Here is a 15,863-nt window from a genome sequence, read left to right on the forward strand (position 1 = left end):
GATTCTTAACCACTGTGCCACCAGGGAAGCCCTGGGATAAAGTTTTCAAGGTCCATTCATACAGCTTCTATCAGTGTTTCTCTTTTATGGCCAAATAACATTCCATCGTGTGAATGTCTCACAATTTGTTTATCTGTTCATCAATCAGGTGACGGATATCTGGGCTGTTTCCACTGTTTGGCTATTATGAATAATGCTGCTATGAACACCTGTGTGCATAGTTTTTGTGTGGATGTATCTTTTTCTTTTGGGGGGATATATATACCTAGGAGTAGAATTGCTGGGTCACGTATAACTCTATGTTCAGCCTTTTAAGGAGCTGTTTCCCACAGTGGCTGCACTACTCTGCATTCCCACCTGCTTCCATCCTGCTTCCCCGATATCCATCCAGAGAGATGCTTTAAGCCCAGGTCAGGTCATGTTACTCTACCAAAGCCGCTCTAAGACTTCCTATCTCACTCAGAGACAAATCCAAAGCCCTCCTGTCAGCCTATGAGGCCCTTCTCAACCTTCAGGGTTCAAGAAGTGTGGCTGGGGCTACCAGTTGTCTGCCATATGCATTCTCCTCTGCCATATTTTTGCTGGCACATGGCTGACCAGCTAAAAACTACATTTCCCAGCCTCTCTTGCAGCTGGAATCAGCGTCCTAATAACAAGAGGCCTATCCACTCTTTTTTCTTAAATGTATTTGTTTTTATTTTTGGCTGTGTTAGGTCTGCCTTGCGGTGCGCGGGCTTCTCATTGCAGTGGCTTCTCTTGTTGCGGAGCATGGGCTCCAGGCACGCGGGCTTCAGTAGTTGTGGTGCACGGGCTTAGCAGTTGCGGCTCGCGGGCTCTAGAGCGCAGGCTCAGTAGTTGTGGCACAGGGGCTTAGTTGCTCCACGGCATGTGGGATCTTGCCGGACCAGGGCTCGAACCCATGTCCCCTGCACCGGCAGGCAGACTCTTAACCCTTGCGCCACCAGGGAAGCCCATATCCAGTCCCTCCTGATCTCACTCCCTGTCACAATCTCCCCCCAGCACTTAAGAACGATGCTTGGCACAGGCAGTGCTCAATAAAGGTCAGTTATTTTTACTTCTGTTGGAAATATTTTCATTTGTTAATTATTATCTGTATTACAACCGTATCTGCCTGAAAAGTTTGCTGTTGTGAATAAGAACCTAGGACGGTGCCCAGAGTGTAGGAGATACTCAAAAAGCATGTGCTGGATAAACGAATGTCTTAGCAAGACAACAGGAAAAGGTCCTAAGAATGGGGGCTTTGGGGAAAGCGGGAGATGGGCCAGCAGCCTTTCAGGGCATGTGGCCATGGTTTTCTTTGCTGCCAGATTCTGTCCTGGAGGGAAAGGCCTCTGGGACACCTGCGGATGAGAAAACCGAAATAGCTTCTACATCTCTTTACAAAGGTGCTCGGGTGCAGCTGGTGTAAACAGCCTGAGATCACAGGGAGAGTTACCAGGGAGTCTCAGCGAGAGTGGTCTCCCCAGTCCTGGCCCCTAACCACTCATCCTGGACCCTGGCATTCCTTTATTCAGGCTTCAAACCCTTCTGAGTGTCCTCTCTGTGCCGGATGCTGGGAGAACAGGCCAAACGCAGTGGGTACGCTGGAGCCGGCTCTGCAGGCTTGTGAGAACCGATGTGAAAGCAAGCCAGTCGTAAAACACGGCCATTATTAGAAATTAAATTACGTAAACTTACAATTAAATGAAAGGTAACAAATACCCAAAGCTCATCACTTCCTAACTATTTTAATATGTTTTACTGTTGTCTGTCCTCTTGAGGTTATTTATATCTATTGCAGGGCTTCTCAACCCTGGCACTACTGGCATTTTAGATGACATAATTCTGTGTTGCAAGGGACTGTCCTGTGCATTGTAGATGTTTGGCAGCATGCCTGCCCTCTACCCACTAGATGCCAGTTGCGCTCCCAGAGCTGTGACAACCAAAGATGTCTCCAGACACTGCCAAGTGTCCCCTGGAGAAGGGGGAGGCAAAATGACTGGTGGAGAACCACCAGTCTGTGGAATCTTCATGATGGAAATGCTATGTGGAAATGGTGTGCTGTGGTGCATTTCCTCCAACTCCGTGCTCGGCGATGTCATCTTAGTGCTTGTACATTGGCCATCGTAGAAACAGTTATACCACGAGATGGCAAAAAATATTAATAATGCAGACTAATTTGAAAGTGTGCCGTGTCTGTAGCCATTACATTGTGACTAGCACAAGAAACTGGAGAAACATTCTTCAGTATTTAAAACTATCGTCTGTTTCAGCAAAGAAGCTGCTCCTATCAGCAGCAAATAAATGAAGTTCCAACTCTGACAAAGGACTTGCTTATTTCACTTTCATCTTACTCACTAAAGTAAGTGAAAGTATCAACCAATATCTAATGTCAGAACTTCACGCCTCCCTCAGCTGCAACCAAAGCTGGGCTACAGACATGAGTTCCACAAAAATTAGCAAAGGAATTCTGTGAGGATCTATCGACTATATAGAATTCACAATAGTTTTATGATTTGTAAACTGTATGCTCCACATTCCTTATATCAGTAAATGTATAATAAACTTACAAGTAGCTGTATAATAAACGTACATACATATATGTGCAAACATTCCCTCCCCACCTGCAAGAGCCAGCTGTTAAGCATTTATCAGCACACCACTGGCTAAATGAGCTATATTCAGTCCACTCCTCAGGGAGCACGGAGACGAGAGAAAGAGGAACAAATCATCTGCCTGTCAAAATCCCCTCCCCCAACCAAGCCTGCCCTTCACCACCTAAAACAGGAAATAAAAATGGCTGTAAGTTATCCCTGACCGCACGCCAAAGGATGTATTTGACTGAACCATATGAAACTGCCAATATTCTACCCTCATGACCTACAAAAACGGTTCAACTGAATAAGTCCAAGTCTGGTCACTGCAGCAATTTTTGAGATATCATAAGAATGGCACCAACCCAAGTGTCCATCAACGGGGCACAGGTTAAATAAAGTACCTGTACAATGGAATGTTACTCAGCTGTCAGAAAGAATGAGGAAGCTGTCTCTACAGCACTGAGGGAAAAAGTCTGCAGGACACTGCAGAAATAGGGTCTTTCCAAACAGACAGACGTAACTAGTTAAGATGAGGGCAGACTGGAGTAGGGTGGGCCCTAAACTCCATAGGACTGGTGTCTTCGTAAGAAAAGAGACACAGAGGCATAGAGACACACACACAGAGAAAAGGCCATGTGAAGATGGAAACAGAGATTGGAGTGATGTACCTACAGACCAAGGAACACCCAAGATTGCCTCCAGTCACTAGAAGCTAGAAGATCATGGCCTGTCAACACACTGATTTTGGACTTCTAGCCTCTAGAACCGTGAGAATGAATTTCTGTCATTTTAAGCCCCCCAGTTTGTGGTTCTTAGTTATGGCAGCCCTAGGAAATGAATACCCTCTTGGAATTACATGTGAGAAACTAATAATGATGGTTACTTGTTAGCAGGAGGATGAGAAGGTGGAGGAAAAGGTGGGAGGGAGATTTTTCACTGTAAACCTTTTCACATTAAAAAAACTTTTAGTCACATGAATGTATTAACTATTTTAAAAGTTAAATAAATCAAGGACTTTTGCATGCCTTCCCACACCCTCTTCCAGTCTGAGACCCCCCAACCTGCTGGGCCATGGTGAGGCTCACAGAGCAGGGCTGGTGCCCTGTGCCCACACCAAGCCCAGCCTCATCTGGCTGCAAGCCTGGCCCACGTGACAGAGAGCTGGAGCCATTTACGCTGGGAGCACGTGCACACCAGGGGCCTCTCAACTTCTCTAAGGAAAGGATCACACTCCCTAGGCCACGTCAGGTCCCGTCCGCTGTGCCCATGGACCAGGGGAGTGATGAGGGAGCAGACACCCTCATGGACTCCCATCACACCCATCCTGCCCGGGCCCCTCTCCAGCCTCATCTCCTGCACCTTGTCTTCACGCTCCACACTCCAGTCGCACTGACCGCCTCCTGTCTCCCCAGGGCCTGGGCCCGCGCTGTCCCCTCTGCCCACACTCCCCCTCCCACACTCTGCCTGGCTGACTCCACTGGGCCCGCAGGTCTACCTTAGGGATCACTTCATTCATTCGTTCCACAAACGAATGCAGATTATCTAGTGTGTGCCAGGTCTGTTCTAGCCACTAGGGACAGAGCTGCAACTGCCAATCAAGAAACCCCAAAAAAAAAAAAAAAAAAGAAAAAAAAGAAACCCCAGCTACGGCCCTTCCTCATTTATCTGCAGTAGCCTCTTCTGCTTCTCCCACCGCACCATGTCGCAACTGCCTGGGAACGTGACTGTCACCTTCCACTCAGTCCCCAAGGCCGGAGACCAATTCTATCAGCGTCAACTAACTTGGAAGTGCCTGGTCCCAAACTGATGCTCGGGAAATTTCTGAGGCGTAAACCCAGGGAGCGAAGGGTGATGGCTTGCCTGAGCCCCCGCCCCCCTGACCTTCAGAGAGACGTCCGCCAGGATGTGGTGGGGCAGCTGCGAGTACATGAGTCCCAGGCCCGCGATGGCCTCCAGCTCGCCGAGGTCGGCCGCCTGCTCCAGGTGGAAGATCGCCGACGCCCGATCCCACTCCTCGTCCTTCTCGCAGAAGCGCCCGCCCTCATGGTAGCGCACCATGGCCAGGTGGACCTGCCACACAGACGGCAGGTGGGCCTGGCTGCCTGGAGGCCGCGGCCGCAGCCGAGGGCCTCCCAGCCAGCCTGGGGGAGGAAGCGATTCTTGGGGGAGGCGCCGGGTTAATGCAGAGAGGGCATCAACATACCTTCCCCAAAATGGACTTCCCGATTCTCTTCTCACGGTCCAGAGCGTTGAGCCTCTGCACTTCCAGGGCCACGGCTGAAGGCCTCGACAGGTGGAGACGGGAGGAGTTGAGGAGATTCCACTTCTCCACACAGACCTGAAGGGAGGACCGGGCATTTACAGGCCAGAGAAGCGAGGGGCTGGGGATGGACGCACCCTCCCAGCTGTGAAAGTCGGCCTGGCAAGTTAAGGGGCGCAGACCTGTGCGGTGTCGAGTTTTCCTGGACAAACCCGGCTCCATTTCCAGTCACTTGAATTATGCCAGCTTGTGGGCACTGAGGGACACAAGCAACAGGTAGCAACAGGACACAAAGGCTAGCACACTGCACGGCAGCAGTTCAAAGAAGTGTCTCCTCACTTATCCGCCTGACTTAGGTCGGGGAGTTTCGACCCTGAGCTGCTCCTCTGCCAGCTCCCCACACAAGGCACCAGAAGAGCCTCACTTCAGACCCGGCAGCAAATCCACTGTGCTTTCCCTGTGCATCCACGGGGTGCTTCAGGAGATGGGCTTAGAAAACACACCACGTCTCCCAGCTAAAAACAGCCCTGTCCAAAGTTCTCGCAGGACAGAGCCAGGCTGCTGTGTGTGTATGTCTGTGTGTGCGCATGCTAAACAGCCTACCATGCACAGGGCATCCTCCACAAGAAAGAACGACCCAGCCCAGAATGTCAGCGGTGCTGGGATCGAACGACCCTGCCTCCGCACCACGCTGTGGCCCTGACCCGACTGAGAAATACCTTGTGGTAAGGAAATACTGCGTGATAAGTACTCTGTGTTCTGGAAGCAGTAAGAGTCAAGCCTGCCCCGGGGATCAGGGAAGGCTCCTGGAGAGGGTGCCACCGGGGTCCAGCCTGGGAGAGCAGACAGGCCTGAGGAGGTATGACCACAGGGGAGGAAGGACCTTGCAGGCAGGAGAGAGACTCGCCTTAGCAAAGGCTGGAGGGTGAGAGGTTCAAAATGTGGCTCCGAGTCAGCTAGAGAAGAGCTTTTAGGAGGGTGGTCTTTCCCACACGGGCCTGATGACAACCACCTGAGATACTTCTTCCAAGTATTAGCCGGGTAACCTGGGGAGAGTCGCTTAAGACTCCCTTTTTCTCATTCATCAAAACAGGATGAATAACGTTAGCCCGTCTCAGCGGGTGGCTGCAAGAATGGAATTTGGGGGGATGCACCACGCAGCTTGTGCAAACTTCCCCAACCAGGGATTGAACCCGGGCCGCGGCAATGAAAGCCCGGAATTCTAACCACTAGGCCACCCGGGCCGCGGCAATGAAAGCCCGGAATTCTAACCCCTAGGCCACCAGGGAACTCCCTAGACGTAAATTAATGTACACTGGAAGGCGTTGTGAGCTGAAGCCTCCAGGACAGGCCGTCCTGATCTTCTCTAATTCTCCCCGCTGATCCCGCAGCTTCACACCCAGGAGCTCAAAAAGTATTTGCCGAGGGGATTGGCTCCTTTGCAAAATCGTCCTTTAGGAGACATGTGGAGCACCTGGGCAGGCAGAAGTGACATGACGTGAGGGGGAAGAAACAGAAGCGGAGTCTGAAAAAGGCAAGCACGCAGCCACGACGAGGATTCCTGGGGGCACATTACCCGTCCGGAGCTGCCTAGGCTGTCTTCGTCCGACTCATACCTCCGGTTACCGTTTGAGTGGCCCTGATGGAGACACAGATTACAGTGATCCAAAGAGCAGCCTTCCTCCCAAGAACCTCCTCCTGGGGAACTGGTCCAGCCCTCCCAGGGGATCCTCCTCAGGGAACTGGCTCGGCGCCTCAGGAAGCTGGCACCTCCGTCTGCCAAGCAGAGAGGATGCTGGGTAACAGGCAGGACTGATGTGCTGGGGCAGCCGCAGCCTCCCTCTCGCTCTCACCATGTGCACGGACGGAACCGAATCAAAGGCACAGGATCCCAGCAGACAGGAACCAAGAAAACTGAGCCAAGTGCTTCGCTTAGCCAAAGCCCCCATCGCCTGTCTATATATATTCGCAGTAACAAAGCCGAGACCAGAGGCTCCCGGCAAGACTGCCTGTAATGTGCGTGCTCCATTTTGGCACTTGGCAAAACCTCTAAATGGCTGATACTGCCTAAGACCACCCTCACCAGGATGCTGCTGAAAAGATACCATAAGGCATCTTTCATCCTCTGGAGCCTTCCTGAGGGACTGCTGGAATCCCGTGCCTTTGAGCTGGGCCCTCCCACCTACCAGCACCATTCTGGCCCACTGCCCAGCATCCTCTCTCCTTAGCAACCAGAGGTCCAGCTTCACTGTAAGATGTGTCCGCCATATTCAACCTTGTGTCTAATCCCCCATGCTTGTCCCCGTACTAAACTTACTACTCCACATTACCCTGTTTTATCTTCTGCCGTGCATTTATCTCTATCTGAAATGATTTATTTATTAACTTTATGCTCTTACCACCCATTCACATTCCCCCCTCCGCCCCGGCTCTCTATCCTCCTGAACAACTAGGCAACAGGGGACTCTGTTCTCATTTCCTTGGGGTTCCTTACATGTTCTCTGGGCTCTGGGTCATCCAGCTCACTCCGCTTCTCACTGGGGTATCCGCTGTCTCCACTGTTCTCAGAGTCCTGTGGAGAAAAGATGGCCCTAGGGTCTCAGTGGTCTTCTGAGTACCTGGTGGTGGGGATATCTGGAATCCCAGCCATTTGCTTTCTCTCCTTTGTCCCATCATCCCACAACATTCTCTTCCTCCTACCCTTGCTGGTTGGGTGACAAGGGAGCGGTAAAAAAATAGTGGCGAAGAATGTGGGCTCTGGAGCCAGACTGCCTAGGCTCAAATCCGAGCTTTGTAACTCACCAGCTATGACTCTGGATAGCTGCTCAGCCTCTGTGAGCTTTGGTTTCCCTAGCTATGGGGATTCATTATAGCTACCTACATCAAGCGGCTGTGAGGATGCAATGAGATGTCACACTCAGAGTGTGGATCGTAGTAAGTGCCATTGTTAAGAGTGACTCACCCATTTCACAGGCAGAAAAACAAAGCCTGGCTTAAAGGATATGACCCATGGATAAAAATGCAGCATTGGAGACGCAGACCTACTAGAGAATGGACCTGAGGACACAGGGAGGGGGAAGGGTATGCTGGGACAAAGTGAGAGAGTGGCATGGACACATATACACTACCAAATGAAAAACCGATAGCTAGTGGGAAGCAGCCACGTGGCATAGGGAGATCAGCTCGGTGCTTTGTGACCACCTAGAGGGGTGGGATAGGGAGGGTGGGAAGGAGGGAGATGCAAGAGGGAGGAGATATGGGGACATATGTATATGTATGTATAGCTGATTCACTTTGTCATAAAGCAGAAACTAACACACCATTGTAAAGCAATTATACTCCAATAAAGATGTTTTTTAAAAATGCAGCACTGGGAACAATTATTTACTACAACTAAGCCCTCTGCCAAAACCGCACACATCACCTGGGCATATGTTTTATTCTTCTAGATCTGAGTTAGGTTGTGAAAAGGAACCTGGTATAATTTAGAATCTCTAAAACTTCAGTCATTTGTCTACCAACGTTGAGCTCTGGCCATAACCGCATGTCACCTGCATCACTGTTCAGCTAAAACTTCTATTTTTTTCCTCCATTCCACTGAGAAACATTTCAAACACACAAATAAGAACAGAGAATCCTAAAATGAACTCCTGTGCACCTGTTGCCAAGTTTTGTCAACTCTTAACACTAGGCCTTAGTTACTTTAGATCTTTTATTTCTAAAAGGAATTAAAACATTGCTGTTAAAATTTAGACCTCTTATGAGTCCCCTCCGCATCCCATTCTCTTCCTCCTCCAGATAAAACTCTTCTCATGAATTCATACTTTTATTATTTTTCTTTAAATAAACCATTTTATTTTACCTAAGTCAATATATATATATATATATATATATATTTTTTTTTTTTTTTTTTTTTTTTTTTTTTTGCGGTACGCGGGCCTCTCACTGTTGTGGCCTCTCCCGTTGCGGAGCACAGGCTCTGGACGCGCAGGCTCAGCGGCCATGGCTCAGGGGCCCAGCCACTCCGCGGCATGTGGGATCTTCCTGGACCGGGGCACGAACCCGCGTCCCCTGCATCGGCAGGTGGACTCTCAACCACTGCGCCACCAGGGAAGCCTTTAAGTCAATATATTTTTAAAAGAAGCTTGGTATCACTACCATAAATGTAAAACCTGGATCAGTCTCCTAGACAGATGGGTGCCATGGAACATACACAATGGAATCCTTGGCCTCTGGTCTGGCCAGGATCCACTCCACCCAAGGGAGATGCGTTATTTTAAAAAGGCCCCTGCCCTGGTTTCGAGAAGCACCACAGGCTTCCTACTGCGCTCCTCCAGGTCTTTGTTCTGTGTGAGCCATTAAATAGCTGTTCTTTTTTTTTTAACTATTTCAATTTTTTAAATTGAGGTATAACTTACAGACAACCAAACTGAAGTGTTCAGTGTGCTGAGTGAAAGGCTTTTTTTTTGAAACTGGATCACAGGCTATACCTAAAAGCTCCGGGCAGCCCCCTCCTCGCACCCACTCTCTGCATGACCTTGGGCCCCGTGTCCCACCCTTGGGAACCACTCCCAAGCCGGGCAACAGAGAGCCTCACTGAAACCCCAGCTCTGCAGTCTCCAGGTCAGACCCTGGGCAAGGCAGCTAACCTCTCCAAACCTCAGTGTCCTCATCTGAGAAATAGTGGAGAATAGAAGCAAAGCGCAGCAGTACAGAGGGTGGGTTCGAGGCCAGATGGCCTGGGTTTGAACGCTGGCTCCATCACGGAGTGACCATGAGCAAGTGGCTTACCTTTCTGTGCCTCGGTTTCCCCGTCTCTAAATCAGGGATAATGAGGGCACTGTCTAAGCAGCTGCTAATGCTGGGGGTAAGCAGGTGGCTGAGGGGACAGGCGGGAGGGAGACTTTTGACCCTGTAATTTCCTGAATCTTTTCCTTTTCAACCTACGCTGAAATTCTAAAATTCATCCTAGCTCTAGAGTAAAACATAAAACCTATTCTAAAAGGAATAGAAACTATTATCTACTTATCTCATAAGTTGTTGTGAGGATTAGATGAAAATTATCTACCAAGCTCTTAGAGCAGTGTCTGCCCGTAGTGATGATCCCATATGTGTCAGCTACTCCTATTTTTTGTTCCCACTCAAGAACTCTGCAAAGCCGTCAGGAGCCAAGTTGAACCTTTGGAGCCGACAGTGCCGCTTAAGATGCTGTGGCCTGTGCAAGTGTGACGCGTCTGTGAAGTCTGTTTAAAACATTCTAATGAATTTTTAATTTGACACCATAATCTATGTTTGTCTGAATGCAAAGATGTCATCTACAGCTTCTTACTGCTAGTCACACAGAGGCTGCAGGAAACCTGTTCTGCTTCTCCAAGCTGTGAGCATCACAGCTACCTCTGCTATAAGTTACACATCGGAGACCCAACGTAGCCCCCTGTCCCCCAAGATAGCTCGGCCACACGTTGTGCGGCCAAACCCAACCCAGGGCCAAGCCCAGCATGTACCACAAGGTTGCATTATTGCTGACTCGGATTCTCTCTGCTTTAACCACCTCCAGGAACTGGAATAGACCCAGCTCTTCCCAGGCAAAATGCTGCCCTGGGCAGGAGGCTGGGATTCCCTCCCCCCTGTGCGCCTGTATCCTGCTGCCAGTGTCCGGAGCAGACCTGCGTTACCCACCTCTGAATCTGAGGTCTCATCCTCAGTTCCCGGGGGAGGGAGGCCCCTCCTCCCCACCCTGGTCCTCCACCCCCTCTACTCACCCGGTGGTTGTCCAGAGGGTCGTGGTCTCGGGGTGCCAAGTTATCGAGGTCGCTGAACACAGGCCAATCTGAGCAGGGAGAAAATGGAGGAAGGCACCGGCTCCATCGCTGGAACAGTTCACAAGACCCACCTACAGCCTACAGCCGCCACCAAGCCTTTTTTTATTTTAAATTTATAACGTACAAAAACGGGTGAAGAATGTATGTTGCCAGCACCTGGGGGGACACAATTCTTCCTCGAGAACTTACCCAGAGTCTCTACTCGCCAGCTGTGGGGTCCTGAGCGAGCAGCTTAACAGGTGTGCCTCCTTGGGGTTGTCATAATGTAAATACCATTGTGTCATGTATCGATAAGCACAATGTGCTTGACCTATGGTCAAACCTCAGTGAGGTGCAGTTGTGAAGGCAGGAAAGCCATTTGTATATCTGGGGCCCAATGAGTAGCTACAAATGGGAGAAGCCTTAGATGGCTTAAAAACCAACCATCCCAGTCTTTATCTCCTGTCCTAAGCTGCCACTAGCCAAATCTGGCTTGCCTCCTATTCTCATATGGTTTTGAAGAATGCTTTTTACATTTTTAAATGGTTGAAAAAAGTCAAAAGGAGAATAATATTTTGTGATATGTGAAAACTACATGAAATTTAAAATTCAGTGTCCATAGAGTTTTACTGGAACACAGCCGCATCTATTTGTTTTAAGTATTGTCAGTGGCTGCGTTTATGCCGCAAGTGCAGAGACCACATGGCCTACAAAGTCTAAAATATTTATCACTCTCTGGCCTTTTAAGAAAAGGTTTGTCAACTCTTCAGACTATTCCCCAGGCCTTTCAGTGGTGATTTACAGGCTTCTTTAATATCTGACATTAAAATCCTCCTCTCCTGCTTCCCTGGGGCCTCCTCCAGCTGAATAAATGGCCCCATCATCCTGCCAGTTCTTCAGATCAAAACCGTGGAGTCAGCCTTGCCTCCCCTCTTTCCTGCGGACCCCGCGTCCGTATCACGAACAAACTCTGTCACTTCAACTTCGGAAATAATGATGCCCATTTTTCTCCTTTGACCTGTTCATATGATGTTAATTGGTTTCTGAACAACTTTCAGATTCCGGCAAAAACCCTATTTGGCTGTGACAGACTATTCTTTTAAGGTACTAGTCTTTTTTTTTGCCCCCCCCACCCCCGATCAGGGATTGAACCCACGCCCCCTACAGTGGAAGTGAGGAGGCCTAACCACTGGGTCGCCAGGGAATTCTCTGATATACTAGTTTTTATTTGTTAATACTTTATTTAGAATTTTTGCCTTGTATATCTATTTATTTATTTATTTTTAAACTTTAAATTTATTTTTGGCTGCATTGGGTCCTCGTTGCTGTGTGCGGGCTCGCGGGTTCTAGAGCGCAGGCTCAGTAGTTGTGGCTCGCGGGCTCTAGAGCACAGGCTCAGTAGTTGTGGCGCACGGGCTTGGCTGCTCCACAGCATGTGGGATCTTCCCAGGCCAGGGCTCGAACCCGTGTCCCCTGCATTGGCAGGCGGACTCCCAACCATGACATCACCAGGGAAGCCCTGCCTTGTATATTTATACCTGAGGTTGGGATATGGTTTTCTTTTTTGGTGTTTTGTCAAATTTTGGTATAAAAGTTTTCGCTAATTTCACAAAACACTCTGAAAAATGTTACCTTGTTTTCTACAACAAAGACTGTTTTTACAGCATTTGGATGACTGCATCTTGAAAGTTTATTAAAAAGAACTCACCCGTAAAACCATCTGGGCCCTCAATCTTTTTGGTTGGCATGTCTGATTTTCTAACGTAAGTGAAAGCCAGTTTAGCCCTGTTTTACCTGTGCTCGTCCCCTCCAATCACAATGCCCAGGGGCCAAACCATCACTCACGAAGGTGGTCCAGTTTCTGGCTGTGCGGCGTGGCAGAAGATGGCGAGGATGGGAGAGAGTCAAAGGTTATGTCACTCATGTTCTCATCTCCAGAGTTCTCTGAGAGGCGAAGGAGCAGGGGGGGCCGGCTCCCCGAGAGGGTCCTCACCCGGGGGCTCCCGCACTTTTCCTCTGTCCCCCTCAAGATGGTCTGCGCTGATTGCTGGAGAATTAACAGGGACATGCACGTCACACAGGCACCCTCTGGGAAAGTGGGGCTCTTCCTGTTGCCTATTGTTCCCTCAAAACCTGAGGCCCTTTCAGCCACAGCACCCACCTGTGCCTATTAAGGGACTGGCAGAAAACCTAAAACGAATCAGTGGGGGCTTAACCCAAAGGCCTCTAAGAAGGGGCATCCGGAACAGGAGCTCAGAGGGCCAGCATTCCCAGAAGCGCTGCCCACGCTTTACAGCCCTGAGCTGGGGGATACATTCCAGAATCCCAAGCTGCTCTTTGACAATACTGTCTTATATCTGGTCCATGCAGTGGGGGTGGGGATGGGGGCACATCCTGGACACGGCAAGGTACTCAGTGAGCCAGGTCCAAGTCTAGTCCAGCCATTTGTCAACACATCACACGAACCACATTCCACACACCCCACTCACTATCTGTACATACCTGGTCCCCTCACTCTGGGCAAAAATGGGCCTATATCAAGCAGACCCCAGTTCCTCTATTAGTGGGGATATTCAGGAGGGCTGTGTGCATTGGTTCAAGAGGGACGAGGGACACAGACAGGACTAAGAGTCTTCCGGCCCCAGTACTCTTGAATTAAGCATTGCAAGGCCTGAGCCACCAGCACACAGAAAACACAGTTTGCGGGTCCTGGCAGCAGAAGGGCCCTGCCAGTCCGAGCAGGTTCACGCTGGGTACCCACCAGTAGCTTGATGTTCTGAGTCACCGCGTCCCTCTCTCTTGGGGAGAGGTCGAAAGGAGCGAGGCCCATGCTCTTGCAAATCCGGTTGCAGGCATGAGAGTGGAAGAAGAGAGCCATCCCGCGGACACCTGCGGACACAACAGAGCAGGGGTTCTGGAGCACTGCTCTGCTTTGGGGTAGGGGCAGGACGGTACTGAGCGCCCTAAATGCGGCAGGGGCAGGTGTAAAACATGCTAAACTGGCAGGAGCCAGAGGTCCCAGGCTCCCACCTCCACAATCTTGGGGCGCCCCATATATCACCTCGGCCTGCTTTCTTGGGTGAACAAAGAGCCCGGAGATTTTGTGGGGAGTGTGGTCTCCGTGGACACGCTGGCTTTCCCTGCCTACCTAGGTTGCCATCTCCAAAGTCAGTGCCCCTCTCGGTGTGGATCTGTGGGTCGGTGTAGAGGTCACCCACACCCTGGACGTCCACCACAATCAGCTGGTGGCCGGAACGCTCAAAAGTGAAGTGGCTGAAGGCCTGTGGGGTGACATGAAAGAAAAGGTGAGCACAAGAGACCAGGCTGTGGGCTGCATGAACACCGGCAGGCACTGCTCTGAGAGGTTTCAACACCCCACCTCTGCCCACGTCGGGGGCCTTTATGCAGGGAGGAGTTGTACAGAGGCAAAGACAAAGGAAGGAGCCCTGCCTAATTCGGAGGGACCCGAGGTCTGCTGAGACGGGGCACGGGCGTCTGCAGGGGCCTCACCTGCGGTGTCAGGCGCATGTTGTCATCGCGGACGAAGCCTGAGTTGGAGTTGTACTTGATGTACTTGCCCTCGATGTAGTGCTCTAGGTGGAAGAGAGGCCGGCCCAGCCTTTCCTTCAGCTCTATGATGCACATCTGCATGATGTCCACCTGGCGGAAAGGTGGGAGGGGGGGTCAGAGGGAGGGCCCAGCGGAACCCTCCTCTGATAAGAGGCTGGAGCAGAAAGGCTGAAACTGCTGAATGTCCCCAGAATCCATTCCCCTTTTCCTTTGAGAATGAAAACCCCTGCTACGGCCTCAATGTATCTCCCCAAATTTCATAGGTTGAAATCTCAACCCTCAAAGGTGATGGTATTAGGAGGTGGGGCCTTTGGGAGGTGATACGGTCATGAGAGAGAAGCCCTCATGAATGCGATTAGTGCCCTTATAAAAGAGACCCCATAGGGCTTCCCTGGTGGCGCAGTGTTTGAGAGTCCGCCTGCCGATGCAGGGGACACGGGTTCGTGCCCCGGTCCGGGAAGATCCCACATGCCGCGGAGCAGCTGGGCCCGTGAGCCGTGGCCGCGAGCCTGCGCGTCCAGAGCCTGTGCTCCACAGCGGGAGAGGCCACAACAGTGAGAGGCCCGCGTACCGCAAAAAAAAAAAAGAGAGAGAGAGAGAGAGACCCCATAGAGCTCCCTCACTCTGTCCACCATGTGAGGACGCAGCAAGAAGATTCCAGCTATGAACGAGGAAGAGGGCCCTCACCAGAACGTGACCACGCTGGCACCTTGATCTTGGACTTAACAAATTTCTGTGGTTTTTGAGTTACCCATTCTATGGTGTTTTGTTACAGCAGCCCAAATGGACTAAGACAACCCTCCACCCCTGAGCTTTAACAGGATGCACAGCCATTCGGTAGGGATGGCATCGCTTGGCTTCCCTTGGATGCTAAGTGTGGCCATGTGACTAAGCCTGGCCAATAGGAAGCAAGCAGCAGTGAGGATGCAACTCCAGCCTGCCCTCTCCTTCTCTGGCCTTCCTGAGGCTGTAAGGTGGACATCTGCCAGTGAGCCAGATCTGACCATGTAGTCCAGGGCAACTCCCGGCAGGTGGCAGAGCAACAAGACAGAAGGAACCAGGCCTCTGGATGACTTGAGGAGGCAAAGCACCAGCCCACCCTGAGACCCCACCAAAGCGGGATTGTTAGATGAGACAAAAGGAAACATTTCGAGTTAGCGCACAACTGTGGGTCTGTCCGTTAAGCAACTCAACCTGTGCCTTATGCTAACACAGTGAATTTGCGCAAGTTATTTCACCAATCTGTACCTGCGTCTCCTCACCTGTGGAACAGGTAAGAGGATGAAATCTGTTGGCACACGGAAGAGGCAGTCAACGTTTGCCGATGCCATTATCATCAGCAGACACAATTCTAGAGTGATACATACCAAACCGTAAGAGTGGTTCTTTCCCTGCAAAGGGGACTTACAGGGAACTCAGACATTCCTTGCTAAATTTTGCACCAAGTGTATGTTTAACTTTGTACTCAGAAGAAAACATGTAAGTACTGAGTATGTTTGTAAAGCAGAGCAGGGAAAACCTGAAACTCTAACTCGTTATCTATTACACAAGATCATACCCACGGCAGCCTGTTCCCTTGACGCCACCCACAACAGGAGCCAGGCCTGGGTTTCCCAAGGAAATGACCACCCAGGA

The 15,863-nt window shown here is 50.5% G+C and overlaps 1 protein-coding gene across 2 annotated transcripts in view; it reads right to left on the bottom strand.

Moving 5' to 3' along the window:
- EEF2K (eukaryotic elongation factor 2 kinase) overlaps positions 1 to 15,863 on the bottom strand; it is a 60,448-nt gene that overhangs the window by 7,352 nt on the left and 37,233 nt on the right. For both annotated transcript variants that reach the window (XM_065891939.1, XM_065891940.1), the window contains 9 exons: positions 14,169 to 14,318; positions 13,807 to 13,939; positions 13,420 to 13,547; positions 12,504 to 12,705; positions 10,620 to 10,687; positions 7,352 to 7,429; positions 6,434 to 6,496; positions 4,801 to 4,935; positions 4,479 to 4,667 (listed from right to left, as the gene is read on the bottom strand). In XM_065891939.1, coding sequence (XP_065748011.1) covers positions 4,479 to 4,667; positions 4,801 to 4,935; positions 6,434 to 6,496; positions 7,352 to 7,429; positions 10,620 to 10,687; positions 12,504 to 12,705; positions 13,420 to 13,547; positions 13,807 to 13,939; positions 14,169 to 14,318 — 1,146 coding nt within the window. The remainder of the gene's footprint in view (positions 1 to 4,478; positions 4,668 to 4,800; positions 4,936 to 6,433; positions 6,497 to 7,351; positions 7,430 to 10,619; positions 10,688 to 12,503; positions 12,706 to 13,419; positions 13,548 to 13,806; positions 13,940 to 14,168; positions 14,319 to 15,863) is intronic.

This window comes from Phocoena phocoena, chromosome 15 (genome assembly GCF_963924675.1).
Source record: "Phocoena phocoena chromosome 15, mPhoPho1.1, whole genome shotgun sequence".
Classification (NCBI taxonomy): Eukaryota; Metazoa; Chordata; class Mammalia; order Artiodactyla; family Phocoenidae; genus Phocoena; species Phocoena phocoena.